We start from the raw sequence: 13,720 nt of genomic DNA on the forward strand, positions 1-13,720 counted from the left end.
TTGTGTTGCTCCCACTTTTTCCAATGCATGCCCTGCCCAATGTCTGACCTGGAGTTTGTGAAATCGCTCCATCTTAGATATTTTATGTCTCTTTAAGGTCTTTAAATATTTGAACGTTTATCATTGAGGTCAAACAGCCTTGTCATCCATACTTGAACGATGGATATATGTAACCTCAGAGAAAAGTCAGAATTTAAATAGTCCCACACTTCTAGTGTTTTACTTGTGATAGAGGAAATATACCAGTATCACCCTCATCGTCTGAGGGTTGACAGTTTCTCACTGGGGAGTTAGCGAGGTCCAAATCAATAAAGCACTATTATTTAACAGTGTCAGTTCTGAGTCAACCCACCACATACCTCAGCTGAGAGACCTGGTAGCCCTGGAGTACATCTGGTATTGCCAGTCCTTCGTGGTTAGGATTTTTTGTGTGCTTATTTTCCAATAGAGTTGGAGCCTTCTCCGTACCCAGATAACTGTATTAAAAGTGTCTAGCAATCAAGATATCGCAAGTGAGTGAAAGTGGATGGCCCTGGAATAGATAGAGGCGCCTCGATAATAAGGTACATTTAAATGTAGTTATCACAAGGCCCAGGATAGTGTATGGTTGAGCTAAGATGGCTTGGCTGCCTTTCAGTATATTCTTGAAATTTCTCCTGGAACAGAGGTATAGGTCTGGCATAAACTGATTACACAGGCATTGGATGTTGGCTAGTGACCATTTGAAGTAGGGCAATGTCCACAGCTGTAAGGCGAGGGACAGCACTCCTAATATCAGCCCCTCTGATTTATCCATACTTGGGATTTGCCCACTGTAATTTTACAATATTTGTATAATCTCTCTGAGGGATTGCCTCAGCTCTGCCAGCATCAGTAAGACAGCATATTAGAATGCTGACAAGTTTGTATGTGTCCCAGCAGAATGCGATGCCATTGATTTGTGAATGGTCTCTACTTTCTGCAGTGAAGGCTAAAGGTACATAGTGAAAAGCAGAAGAGAGAGAGGACTACTTCGGAAGATGTCAATGTGCTTTTAAAGACCACCAATCAGCTGAATCCCGGACAAAGAAGAGCTATAAAGGGCAGTAAACTATCCCATAAATCTGTCTTCTCTCCCAAATTTCCTTTGAGCATCCCTCATTAAATCACAGTCCACCCTATCAAATGTTTTTTCAGCGTTGAGGTACAGGAGTATGGCTTCCTTATTGCATTTTCTCATTATATGAACTAAGTTTTTTTAATGTTTTTACTAGTCAAACATCCCATGATAAACCCTGTTTGATCCAAGTGAGTTAGGTATAGTGTTACTATCTATTTTAGGTATACTGTTACTATCTGTTCTGTTTATTATTATATTTTCCTTCTATATACAGATTCTGCCATGGGTTTTGGATAGGCAGGAAGAATGGCGCTCAGGCTAGTTAGCGGTTGAGTGTCTAGGGAAAAACAAGTGATTTACGGTGCTACCAAGTCAGAGGAAAACCCGGATAACCCCTGCATATTATGTGAGTAAAGAACCCACATAGCACATTAAAACCAAGTCCTGGGTACACGTTCAAGGATAATGTTTTTTAGAATGTCAAGTGCACAAATGTAGTGCTTGATTGATGAAATACTACAAAGGTCGATGCCGGTAGTTTCATGTGACAGATGATGTTTATGCAAAACTTAAAGTTAGTCCAATGAATACACCAGCCAACAAGTGTTTCGTCATCTGGGTAGTAACCTGTGACTCTTCAGGGCTGGGAAGGATACGACGTATAATAAAATGTATTGTAAATGTTTACAAACTTAATGCTGTCAAATAGCAGTGACACGAGTGAGGTGATAACATAAGTATCATGCACGTGCGAACGATGAAGCAAGGGCATAGTAAAGAGAGGGCGAGTTACCTAACTGTCGCGCTATAAGTGAGGCTGCACTTCTATTATGCTGTTTCATATGAAAGAGCTATGCACCAAGGTTTTAGGTGGTTTGTGGGAAAGATGATGGTGTGACCGTGTATTATAAGGGATAAGCGTACTCCCAGGCGTACATGATAGGAATGCTGCAAGTCACTTCTGAGTTCCATAACCTTATAAAGAAACTCAGCCTTCAACCTTGCTCCTCTTTAGGATTATGGAACTCCTCGATGACTTGCAATATCTGATAATGTATGGCAGGGGGTACTTTATCTCTTATACGATAGTGACATTGACTGGGGAAATAGCACAGTAAAAAGGTGGACAGGTTGTCAAATACAAAGACTGAGCAAGATAAGTAGTTTATGCAGGATGAAGCAACAAATAATATTTCTAGTTCAACATGACCAAGACACTAAAAATGCTCAAAGCAATTTTATAGAATTTTTTTCCTGACAACTGGTCCTTGTGCAATAATCCAGTTTTCTTCTGGGTCTTTCCATCAGACTCATTTAAAATAAAATGAAAGGAGTAGCGTACGTCACTTCTCTGATTTAAAGTAGACATAAATGCAACTAAAGGCAAACTTTGGATCGCGTAGGGTAGGAGTAAACAGTATTTTGTCACTAAGAGGGAGATAAAGGCTACAGGCAAGCTTGCTCACCCTTACATTACAGTAATCAGGACCATTCTGTAGTGTCATGTTGAACAGAATGCGGCTTCACAAGACAACACAAAAACATACACAACTACATTTAAAGTATCACTCACAAACCTGTGTTTACAAAAGAGGAGGGCACATTTCTTTATTTCAGTAGCACTTCAAACTAGAGTTACAGATTTACTTGGCGATGAAATGAAAAGCTCCCATTTAAAAGTGTAGAGTGCTTTATCCCCCGATGCACAGTGCTCTTGACTTCTTTCCTTCGCATTACCATACCGTTTTCTGGAGCACCACTTACAATGTGTCAGCACAGTACAATTACTAGACCAGAACTGCAATCAAATGCATGAAGGATTGCATAGGTGCCAAGAATTCGAATCCATTTGATATCTTTGCCACTGACAGACGAAACTGTTCTTTGAGTCCTGGCTATTGTTATTGTCAGAAAACTCAATTTGGTTGACTTGTGTCCACACTATTCACCTGAGGGTCCTACTCATTCCTAGGAAAATAAATAATTCTTCGAATTACTTGTTGAACACTCTACTTGCACTATTCTTCCTTTCAAAAAGTTTAATATTCATCAATAGTAAGTCTGCCAGATATTTAAAGTTTGTTTTATTCTACTCCTAGCCAGAAGCACTGCTGTAACAAATTCCACTCAAAAACGATACACACATAGGAACTGTATTCTGTAAACAGATGAACATGCACGCTGCTAGAGCAATCTACATGTTAACACGGAGTTCTACTATGAAGGATGACTGTTGCTTCCTGAAAAGTTGCCCAGACTTTCTCCAGAAACAGAGACAGTTAAGGAATGGAGGTAAATTAGTCCGACTAGTTCAATATCTTTTAAAACAGCGAAGAACCAAGCGAAATAGGGTCATATGTGCACATTGAGGGGCTCCCTAAGGACAGTCATGTCAGCTGAAATGCTTTAAACCCCAGGGAACTCTAGAACATACAATATGTATTGTCATGCTGCATATTTAACACACCAATACTTGAATAGGGCTGGCAGTTTTTACATACAAACAATAAGTGACAAAAGTGTAACATATCTACAGAGTACAAGAAATTACTGACTACATTTTTACATAAGTTATTATGCCTATAGAAATGTGGGTTGTAAGACTAGAGGCACTGTAACAGGTAACCAACTCTTTCTTTTCACTTTGACGAGTTCGTCTTCACCTCAGTCCACTGGAATGTTTCCACTTGGCCTCAAACAGTATTCTGAAAAAGCATAAACGTGTAAAGGTTAAGACCCTGAACTATGACAGATTTCAGAATCTTGCATCAAAATCACACACTACCATTGTGGTATCCAAAGGATCTCATTTAGTTTCACATGGATGTGTAGGGTAAAATGTTGCTGCAGTTAGGACAGGTATTCATTCCTTCAGGAGAGGTGTGCGATGCAATCCTTCTTTATATAATGGGATTCCCTCTTATGTTCATAAAATGCAGACTATATCTGCAAGATTGCAGAACACAATTAAATGTTCATGTTTCCCAAACCAATCAATCAAAAAGAAATATGACCAAAAACGCATTTAACTTTATCTATCCATCTAGGCAAAATGTTTTAACAGCAGTACATTTGACTGAGAAACACCATTTTTAATAGTGAATAGTAGAGAAAATAAAGAAAGGAAATTGTGCAGCATCAAAAAACAAATAAAATCAAAGGCTGCTCCATCAGGTACCTTGGAAGACAGCACTATTCCATCATGTTCACATGGTGGCATGAAGTGCATTTTTCTTTGCTCTTTAAGGACGATCCTCACCACAATCCTTTACGTAAAGCTTTTTTTGTCAATTAAGTCACCAAGCGTTTTGAGTTTAAAAAATGTGATATCTCCATAACCAGGGGTGTGGACTAAAGTAAAAATAATCCACCTATCCAGGAGACTAATTGCTAGAGGAAGCCACTTGTTCGCTTAAATAATCCACTTGCCCCACCTCTACTTAATAAATTAGACGGCTAAGTGCCTCTTTTAACTCTACACTGACCATAACCTCATAACAGACCAAAATGGCAGTTGCAAGGTCGAGCCTTAAGACTCCATGCTCGGGATCACCATTTATGTTTTAATCCTTTCAAGCCCGCCATCAATGGGGGCTCCTGAGGGTGGCATTGAAGGAATGTCCACCCCCGGGCGGCTTCGGGCTGATGGTACAGTCCAAGGCTACAGCTATTGGGTGGGTGAGGCGCCTGCTTTGGAACGCGGTGATTCGAACGCCGCATTCTTCAGTCAACGAGTGTTTGTTGAGGTAGGCGAGGTGTTTTTCTTCGTTGCAATATTTGTTTAGTGTCAAAAGCTGGGTCACGTTTAATTTTATGCATGGCTGAGGCTTCCACTCACGTGAGGGAAGCCCTGAGGCTATTATGCGGGGCACAATCACAACACCCTCCTCAACAGAGAATGGGCATGGAGGGCACTGTGCTTAAATGGTTTGCCTCCTTCCTCTCAGATAGATCCCAAAAGATCAAAATAGCGAACAGTCTTTCACCTCCTGTGGCGGTAGGTCAAGGTGTTCCTCAAGGCTCTATACTTGCACTCACATTGTTCAATCTCTATTTAGAACCACTGGGAAATCTAAGTAAATTCGGGATCCATTATCATCTCTATGCAGACGACACTCAAATCTACCTCAAGGTTGCCTCCACTCACGATCTCTCCATCCTAAGCTCTACTCTCGACTCCATTCAAAATTGTCTGTCAACTCATCAACTGATTCTGAATCCCTCCAAAACTGAATTCCTCCTCCTCTCCTCCTCACTCTCTCCTCCCCCGGTTCAATCATGGATGGATCAGATGAATCTACTTAACAATAAACCCATCATTGTCGACAGCGCAAAATCCCTTGGTGTCATACTCGACAAAAAACTCAATCTAATCTCCCACATCAATTCCATTGCAAAGTCTGCTCGATACCAACTGCGCCTTCTTTGGGGAATTAGTCGCTTTTTCCCGGAGCAGGACCTTAAAACCCTGGTGGAATCGCTGGTCCTCTCCAGACTGGACTACTGCAATTCTCTTCTTACTGGCCTCCCCAAATCCCACTTGTCCCCCCTTAGATCTGTTCTCCATTCAGCAGCTTGTTTCATTTATGGGGCCAAAAGAAGTGACCACATCACACCGTTGTTATCCACCTTCCGCTGGCTTCCCATCGAGGCTAAAGCTATCTACAAGACTGCCTGTGTCACCCACAAAGCCTTGCACTCCTCCTCTCCTCGCTACCTGGCGAATAAACTGAAATTCTCTGGAGGCTCTACACCATCACGTAATGCGGAAAATCTACTGCTTGAACCTCCCACTTTCAAGAAGGAAAGATCGATGGCCCAAGCCTTTTCAGGCAACGCAGTGAGAATCTGAAACTCACTTCCGCCTCCGCTCCGGACCACCACCTCCTCCCAGGCACTCAAAACTGACCTCAAAGTTCTCCTCCTTCAAAGACACTTCCAAAGTTAATTCATGCCCTCTCTATTATCTGAAGGAAGACCTCCTATTACTGAAAACTCTATTCTCCATGACTATAGAAGTGCCTTCCCAGTGTGTTCGTGTGGTTGGTGTGTATGCCATTTATTGCAGTATTATCCTTGTACCTGTGTTTGGTACTCTTTTGTAACATGCAGACGCCACTTTTCTCTTGTAACACACTGTTTGCTACCTCTCACATTTTGTTTGCTTTTGATACTTGCACAAGTGCCACCATTGCCTACGTAACGTTTGTTCTTGTGCGTGAGTGTCTGCCATATATTGCAGTATATTACCTCTAATTGTACTTTGTTTTCACTTGTAACCTGCACACTTGTCACTCTTTCCTCCTGTAATGCACGGTTTGCTACCTCATGTATTTTGTTTGCTCACAATTGTCACTTTTACCTCATGTAACTATTATCGTCTGCTTTTGTAATTTGTTCATTGGTAATTTTCTGTTCCTATTGTGAAGCGCTCTGACGCCTTTGGGTAAAGTCTGCGCTATATAAAAACGCATCAATAAAATAAAAATGCTCCCAGGCGTCCTTAGTCAGGCCTGGACAGGCTTTGAAAAAAAGGAGGAGGGCATCAGCTGACGGCATTTCTGCCGCATTTCAGGCTTGCTCTTCGTCCGACAGCTCCCCAGTGTGGAATACCCTAAGATGCCGCCTTGAAAAAGAAGGAAGTTTGACGGAGGAAACTCCTCTTACCTCCTCACGGTAGCCTGCCTTCCCTGTTCTGAGGAGAGGGAGGGGCAGATCCTGCACATGCGCTATGAGAGGCAGGCTCCTAGGGAGAGGGAAATCCCTTAAAGGAGCCTTGTTTGTTAAAGGTGAGGAGGTTTCGGTTAAAAATACAGCAGCAATGCCACCTAGTGGTTCTTTGGTTACAGAAAAGGTTTTTCCTAAACAGGTTTCTTTTGTAAATGAAAGCAATGTCAAAATAAATATTTCTATTGTTGGTAAAAAGTTACAAATGTCACAAAATGTAATAAATACACGAGGTAAGAGGTCATTATCCCTTATGATTTCTGGAGAGAAGGGTGGTATATTGTTACCTCATAGCAAAACTCAGACTGTTGAGGCTTCCCTTGAGTTACGCGATGTGCAACCAATTTTGCCATCAGTAAATCAATCTAAGTCTTTTGTCCTTAGTCTGAATAAAGAGAATATTGGCGCTAAGCCAGGGTTAATTAAGAAAATGGATACATCAAATAAAGCTGGACAGGTTTAGGACGGTCCAAGTAAATGGGTGTGGGTTCAAGATGGGAAGAAAGGTGTTAACATGCTATCATCAGTGGTTGCGGATGTTCCAGCATCAGAAAGTTATGGCGACTTGCAGGCCAAAGCAGGGATGATACTGCAGAAGGACATAAATAGCAGTAAAAAACCAGCAAGCAGGTTTAAAGCGTCCTACATGATTTTGGAGCATAAAAGGGAAGACAGTATTGCGGTTTTCTGGGCATCGTTGGACGAGCAAAGAGTTGAGCATTTTAAGAAGGCTGTTGCTTGGAGGGATTAGGATGGTGGGGGATGGGGTACGGGGTACAGCCTGGCTGTAGTGGGAAATTCAAGAATGCACAGTTTGAAAATGAAATAGGGGATGATGGCTTGATGGAGTTAGAAGAAGGGGAAATTGGGGATGAGGATGATGAAGTAACCTCTGGGGGGGGGGGGGGTCTAAAAAAATCTGTCCAAGGCTCATATTTTGCAGGAAAGAGATACAGAGGATAGCTGGATGGAGTGCACAAGGCACAAAGGATATCAAGAAGGGGACATAAGGATGAAGACGTCAGTTTGGAACGAACCTTTCAGAGCAAGTGAGAACCCCTTTAGTGATAGTTCTAGTAAATCAATCTTTATAAAACAGAAAGCAGCTAAAGTAATTTTTCAAGATAAAGGTGTGGGAACTGATGTCTGTTCACACTGTAAAAAACTGTGATTTTGCTTGAAAATTAATCGTCTGCCAACAAAATTAAAAATAAGGGCGAGTTATCAGATTCAGCTAAAGCTAAAAACAGTAAAGAAGTGGGGGCAACGAAACGGATGAGAAGTCGAATTTGGAGGGCTTGAAGAGACTTCCTTATATGGGTTCATCTATGCCTTTAGGTTCACATTTGAGTAAGAATACATAGGAGAAAATCTGGAAAGGTGAATTCGTAGATGTAATTAAGCTCTTTCACAGAGAAATCCAATCTAAGGGGGGTTCTAGGGAAGAAGCTTGGGAGCTAGCTAAGAGGCCAAGGGTTTCCACAACTATAGATTCAAGGACGTCAGCTTTTCGAATTTTCGGAAGTGTTTATTAAAACTTCCCAGATAGATCGGTGTCTATTTTTAAATATTTGGACACAATCAGAAAGGCTCATACTGAATTTGGGGGTTTCGACTGGCTTCATTACGACGAAGAATTTAGAACTAGACTGGTTATTATTCCAGAGAAACCATGGGGAGAAGTAGATAATGAGTTATGGGTTCAGTGGATATATCCCCAGAGGCCCCCTCCTACTATGCATACGGCGAGTGGGCTCGTAGTTTCACAATGGCCTTTTCTCGGCAGACCCAGCTCGGGGTGGGGTAATTGGGCCAAGCCACAATCAGCATATTCAGGAGCATGCTGGAATTTTAACAGGGGGTATTGTAAAAAGAATCCCTGCAGATACAAACATGAATGTTCTAAATGTGGAGGCAAGCATGCCATTTTACAATGTTTGGGTAGCAGGAAAACCGGAGCAATTTCGGGCAAGGGAGAGGAAATTCATTCCAGCCTAAGTACAAGGGCTCTTACCCCAATTAATATACAGAATTTATGTTACTGGCTACAATTCTATCCTTTAAGGGACAAAGAAGCCAAGTTAGAATGGGGGTTTAAAGAAGGCTTCCGGCTGGGTTATCAGGGACCCCGTTGCCATAGATTTGCAAAATATTTGAAATTGGCTGGGCAATTTCCACAGGTTATTCAACAAACGCTGCGGTCAGAAATTGTATAAGGAAGAATGGAAGGCCCATTTTCTACATGGCCACTACCAGATCTTATCGTATCACCTTTAGGAATTGTACCTAAAATGACACCATTGAATTTTGTATGATTCAGCATTTGTCGTGGCCTCAAGGTTTATCAGTTAATGATTTCATAGCCAAGGAAGATACTATCGCTCAATTTGCATCAATTGATGTAGCGCTTGAGCTGGTAAGGTAGACAGGTTTGAATGCTGAATTGGCAAAGTGTGACATTGAGTCTGCTTTCAGATTGTTACTGGTGCACCTGCTGTATTTTTCTTTGTTGGGCATTCATTTTGAAGATCAATTTTTTGTAGCCAAAGTTTTACCAATGGGATGTGCAGTTTCTTGCAATCTTTTTGAAGAGTTTAGCTCTTTTATTCAATGGGGTTTCGTTTTTATGACAGGGTGCCTCAAATAACCACTTGCAGCATCGTGGAGTCCTTGAGCTACATCCTGCAATCAGACTCCATCAAAGAAGACTGCCATATGTATGTTTAGCTGTTCACACACATCCACCTGTGATTATGCTACCAAAATGGGTAACCCTGCTCATATTATTAGCCCCCCAGGTTATCTTAAGTCCTGAGGAGACCCTCATATCCGGCAAAGTGTCGAAACTCCATCAACACCAATATCGATAGGCCTTGCACCCAAATCATCACACTGTGGGAAGTGCCCATTGTTGTGTTTACAAAAGAGACACAATTGATGGACGGAATGCAGAACCAAATCAAATCTAAACCCAAGTCAAGAGATCTGGGTTAAATCCATCATTCTTTTGCTCACCAAGCCACCCCACTTTAGACCTGGCCATATTCAAAGCAGTCTTGGCCCTGTGCCTCATGGGAACAGTCCAGCGCGAACTACCAAGCCAGGTCCTCCCTGGACCGGAAATAAGCATCCTAGGACCGGTTTCGGGGTTTCACCCCTCTTCAGCCAGGATAGCTAGAAACCAGTGGCACAGTGAGCCCAGGACCCACATCTGGGCACAGCCGGCACACTTAGGGCGAGAAAGCAAAAGACACACAATTGATGGACGGAATGCAGAACCAATCAAAACATTCACACCCAGTCAAGAGATCTGGGTTACATCCATCATTCTTTTGCTCACCATGCCACCCCACTTTAGACCTGGCCATATTCAAAGCAGTCTTGGCCCTGTGCCTCATGGGAACAGTCCAGCGCGAACTACCAAGCCAGGTCCTCCCTGGACCGGAAATAAGCATCCTAGGACCGGTTTCGGGGTTTCACCCCTCTTCAGCCAGGATAGCTAGAATCCAGTGGCACAGTGAGCCCAGGACCCACATCTGGGCACAGCCGGCACACTTAGGGCGAGAAAGCAAAAGACACACAATTGATGGACGGAATGCAGAACCAATCAAAACATTCACCCCCAGTCAAGAGATCTGGGTTAAATCCATCATTCTTTTGCTCACCATGCCACCCCAGTTTAGACCTCGCCATATGCAAATCAGTTTTGGCCCTGTGCCTCATGGGAACATTCCAGCCCGAACTGCCAAGCCAGGTCCTCCCTGGACCGGAAACAAGCATCCTAGGACCGGTTTCGGGGTTTCACCCCTCTTCAGCCAGGATAGCTTGAATCCAGTGGCAAGGGTTACATCACATGCCAATTTGTCTTGTAAATACCATTGTACCATTAACTTTCACTAGTTGTGTCCCCTATTTCTACTATAGGTATGGTCTTTAATTTGGGGCTACTATACATTATTTGCTTATGCATTTTTGTAATTGCTTGAACCTTTGATTAAATCTTAATCCGGATGTATTGACCCTAATTATGTTATACTGGCTTCTTTGCCTTTGAAATCGATTGACTCATTTCAGGTATCTTTTGTCTTATCAAAATTGTGTCTTCAGATTAATTCTATACAGTTATCCTAAGGTATTTGCATTTTTCCTAAACATGAGTTCAATGTGAACGCCTGTTCCAAGTTCAGTACTGGTTTCAAAAACATGGGGATAAAAAAAATTACAGATCAAGGGCAAAGATGGCTCTGGATGGCGGCATCATGTACAGGAATTTATATAGCGCAAATCACCAAGCGGTTTCTAAGCGCTTGCTTAGGGAACCCGTCCTGGTATTCCCCTGTGAGATAACCCCGGCAGGGTATCCGCAAGGTGAAAGCCAGGCATCCCGCCGCGAGGGGCCATTGTGGAGATTAAGCAAGCTATTGCCCAGAGTCGCAGAGTGTGAACCCGTGAATCAAGTAGGCACCGGAGCGAGAATTGTCTAGTCCATGGACATTTTAGGACTCAAGACCCCGCCGAGCCGGGAATTGAACCCTGGTCCCGGGCTGACCTCTGCTTCCAGGTCTGCCTCCTCTAACCAGTGAACCACACTTCTCCACCATCATCTCCACCTTCATCATCATAATGAAGACTCTTCCAGAGGGAAGAATCTTGAGCAAATGTTAGACAGGCATCCTATTCAGGGTAATCAATAAATTACAAGAATATACCACAAGATTAAACATACAACAGAAAAAAGACCAACAATAAAAAGTTATTCAGTGTCTTATTGCGGCCACTCTCAAACAAGAGATGCCTACCAAGTTGAATGGGAATGTATTCCTTGAGCAAGGGAATGCCTCTGAATGATCTTTCTCTAGGACAGTAAAGTTTCTACCTCCAATGAAGTTGCAAAGACTCACCTGATTCTTTACACATGATGGCCATGCCCTGTGCCACTATCCCCTTCGCCACCATGCATCTGGACATGCATCTGGGCTTGCATTCTCATGATCATCTCCTGCATGCGACGAAGCTGCAAAAGAAAGAACCATGAAGGACTTCCACTTATGTAATTTCACACATTCTAATGTGGAAAGAGATGTAAAGATACATGCACATTTTGGTATAGAAAAATTCATACTGTTTTGGTACATGAAGATTTCACCTTCTACAAGCTGTCTCATGGTTACATTGATATTTGTACCCTTACATCACGAACACCCACCTTTAACTCCTTAAAAAAGAAAAACCTAATGCATACAGTGCAAGCCAGACTCAAAGTACAGAAACAAGCACAGGTGATTATGCAGGATGCAACAATCTAGTAAAAGACCTTCCTCATTCTCTGACCAGACTAGGCTAGGCTAGGCTAACTTACACACCAACTACCCTCTGTGTGCCACAATCACTCAAAAGCCAATCATGGGCAGTGCTATAGCATAAACACAACTTATAACCCCATGTAACAATTTTATTGTTCCTCTTCGTTAACAAAAGCATTCCACCATGTGAAATTTGCTGATATAGGTAAAAGATCAGATTAAGCTCTATAATTGATGGCTATTAAATAACACTGTCTCCTAGTAAATCCAGAGGGGCAGCCCAGAACTTAAAATTCAGCATCTTGTGCTGCTATCCACTTGAATGTTGAAGATAGGCAAAGAATTCCTGGGCTCTTCTGCTGTATGTCGCACGCGATGGTTGGATGTTATTAGTTCACTCTACTCCAGTAGCTCGATTAAATTAATACCCATAGGGGATAAAGGTTGTTAAGCAGAGCTACTGTGCATACAAAAGCAGATTAGATGCTTGAGCAAGAAGAGTAGACCGGAAAGTGTGCCAGGGCTGCCTAATACCAATTTGTTTCATTATGCTTTTAGTAACTACATTTTCATTACCTTCATCTCAGAGTGTTGGCAAGACTTGTGGTGCATCCAATGTATAAGAAAGGTTCCCCAAGCGATCCAGCTAATTATAGGCTGAGCTTTCACATCAAAATTCATACGTTTGCACGAAGAACATGTCCTGATGTCATGGCCTGAAGACAAACACCAGAGACAATCTTCATGTGGGTCAGTGATGGACATCTAGCCTCCGCATTCCTTGAACGGCTGCATTCCCGACTTTCTAGGAGTAGACATCTTCAGAAGCTACAAAGTTGCAGCAACAATATCGAAGAAATCTCCCAGAAATGGACAGCCTGGGAAAACCGCTACGTACTTGCAGCACAAAAAAGAGGGAACTGAAGTCTGCACACCTACGAGGTCTTCTTATGACTCCAATGACGTCACGCTGAGTCGCGTGCGGAGCCGTTCCATTGTGATGTCTTTGTCAACGTGGGAGAGCGGAGCAGAAAAGTTTCAGTGAAATGCTGCGCATTGGGATAATTCAAAAGGTGAGGAATCCACAGGCAGATGTATCCATCTGAATAATAAATGTTTCTAAAACAGGCTTTCAGTAACAGTAATTACACCTCTGCTTCTATTTAAATTAACCCTTCAAGACTGAATAGGCTGCGTTATGTAGGGCATATATAAATTTGAGAAGAGTAATTGTTTTTAAAAAGGTGGCTTGGGGGGGGAGGAGCTTCGCGGGCATCCAAGATGGTCGCGTGAGCACAGAGCTCCCCGGACCCGCGCCGCCCTTCGGAAATATCCTGACTACATTCTGATTCTGAAGATGGGCTTTTGTTGACAAACTCTCGCTGATCTAAATATTCTTTGAATAACTGAATTCGGACGTTGGGATCCACTTCTACACCGCCTGGTACTTCTGCGGCCCGCCCCGAGCCGAACCGGGGTCTCCGTTGCTTGGCAGGCCGAGGAGTAGTTTAACAACAACAGCTGAAGGGGTCCCCTCCCAGCCGACCTCAGCGTAACTTTCGGTTTCGTTTTCTACTCCCGGCTCAGCTTT

General features: G+C 42.8%; 1 protein-coding gene across 6 annotated transcripts in view; it reads right to left on the reverse strand.

Annotated features, from left to right (window-relative positions):
- Nucleotides 1–2,681: 2,681 nt before the first annotated feature.
- Nucleotides 2,682–13,720, reverse strand: part of SEPTIN2 (septin 2) — an 806,446-nt gene continuing 795,407 nt past the window's right edge. For all 6 annotated transcript variants that reach the window (XM_078665713.1, XM_078665712.1, XM_078665715.1 and 3 more), the window contains exons 12-13: nucleotides 11,728–11,840; nucleotides 2,682–3,804 (exon numbers count right to left, since the gene is read on the reverse strand). In XM_078665713.1, the coding sequence (XP_078521839.1) occupies nucleotides 11,736–11,840 (105 nt within the window). In that variant the 3' untranslated portion in view covers nucleotides 2,682–3,804; nucleotides 11,728–11,735. The remainder of the gene's footprint in view (nucleotides 3,805–11,727; nucleotides 11,841–13,720) is intronic.

The sequence above is a fragment of the Lissotriton helveticus genome, chromosome 11 (genome assembly GCF_964261635.1).
Source record: "Lissotriton helveticus chromosome 11, aLisHel1.1, whole genome shotgun sequence".
In the NCBI taxonomy this organism is placed as follows: domain Eukaryota; kingdom Metazoa; phylum Chordata; class Amphibia; order Caudata; family Salamandridae; genus Lissotriton; species Lissotriton helveticus.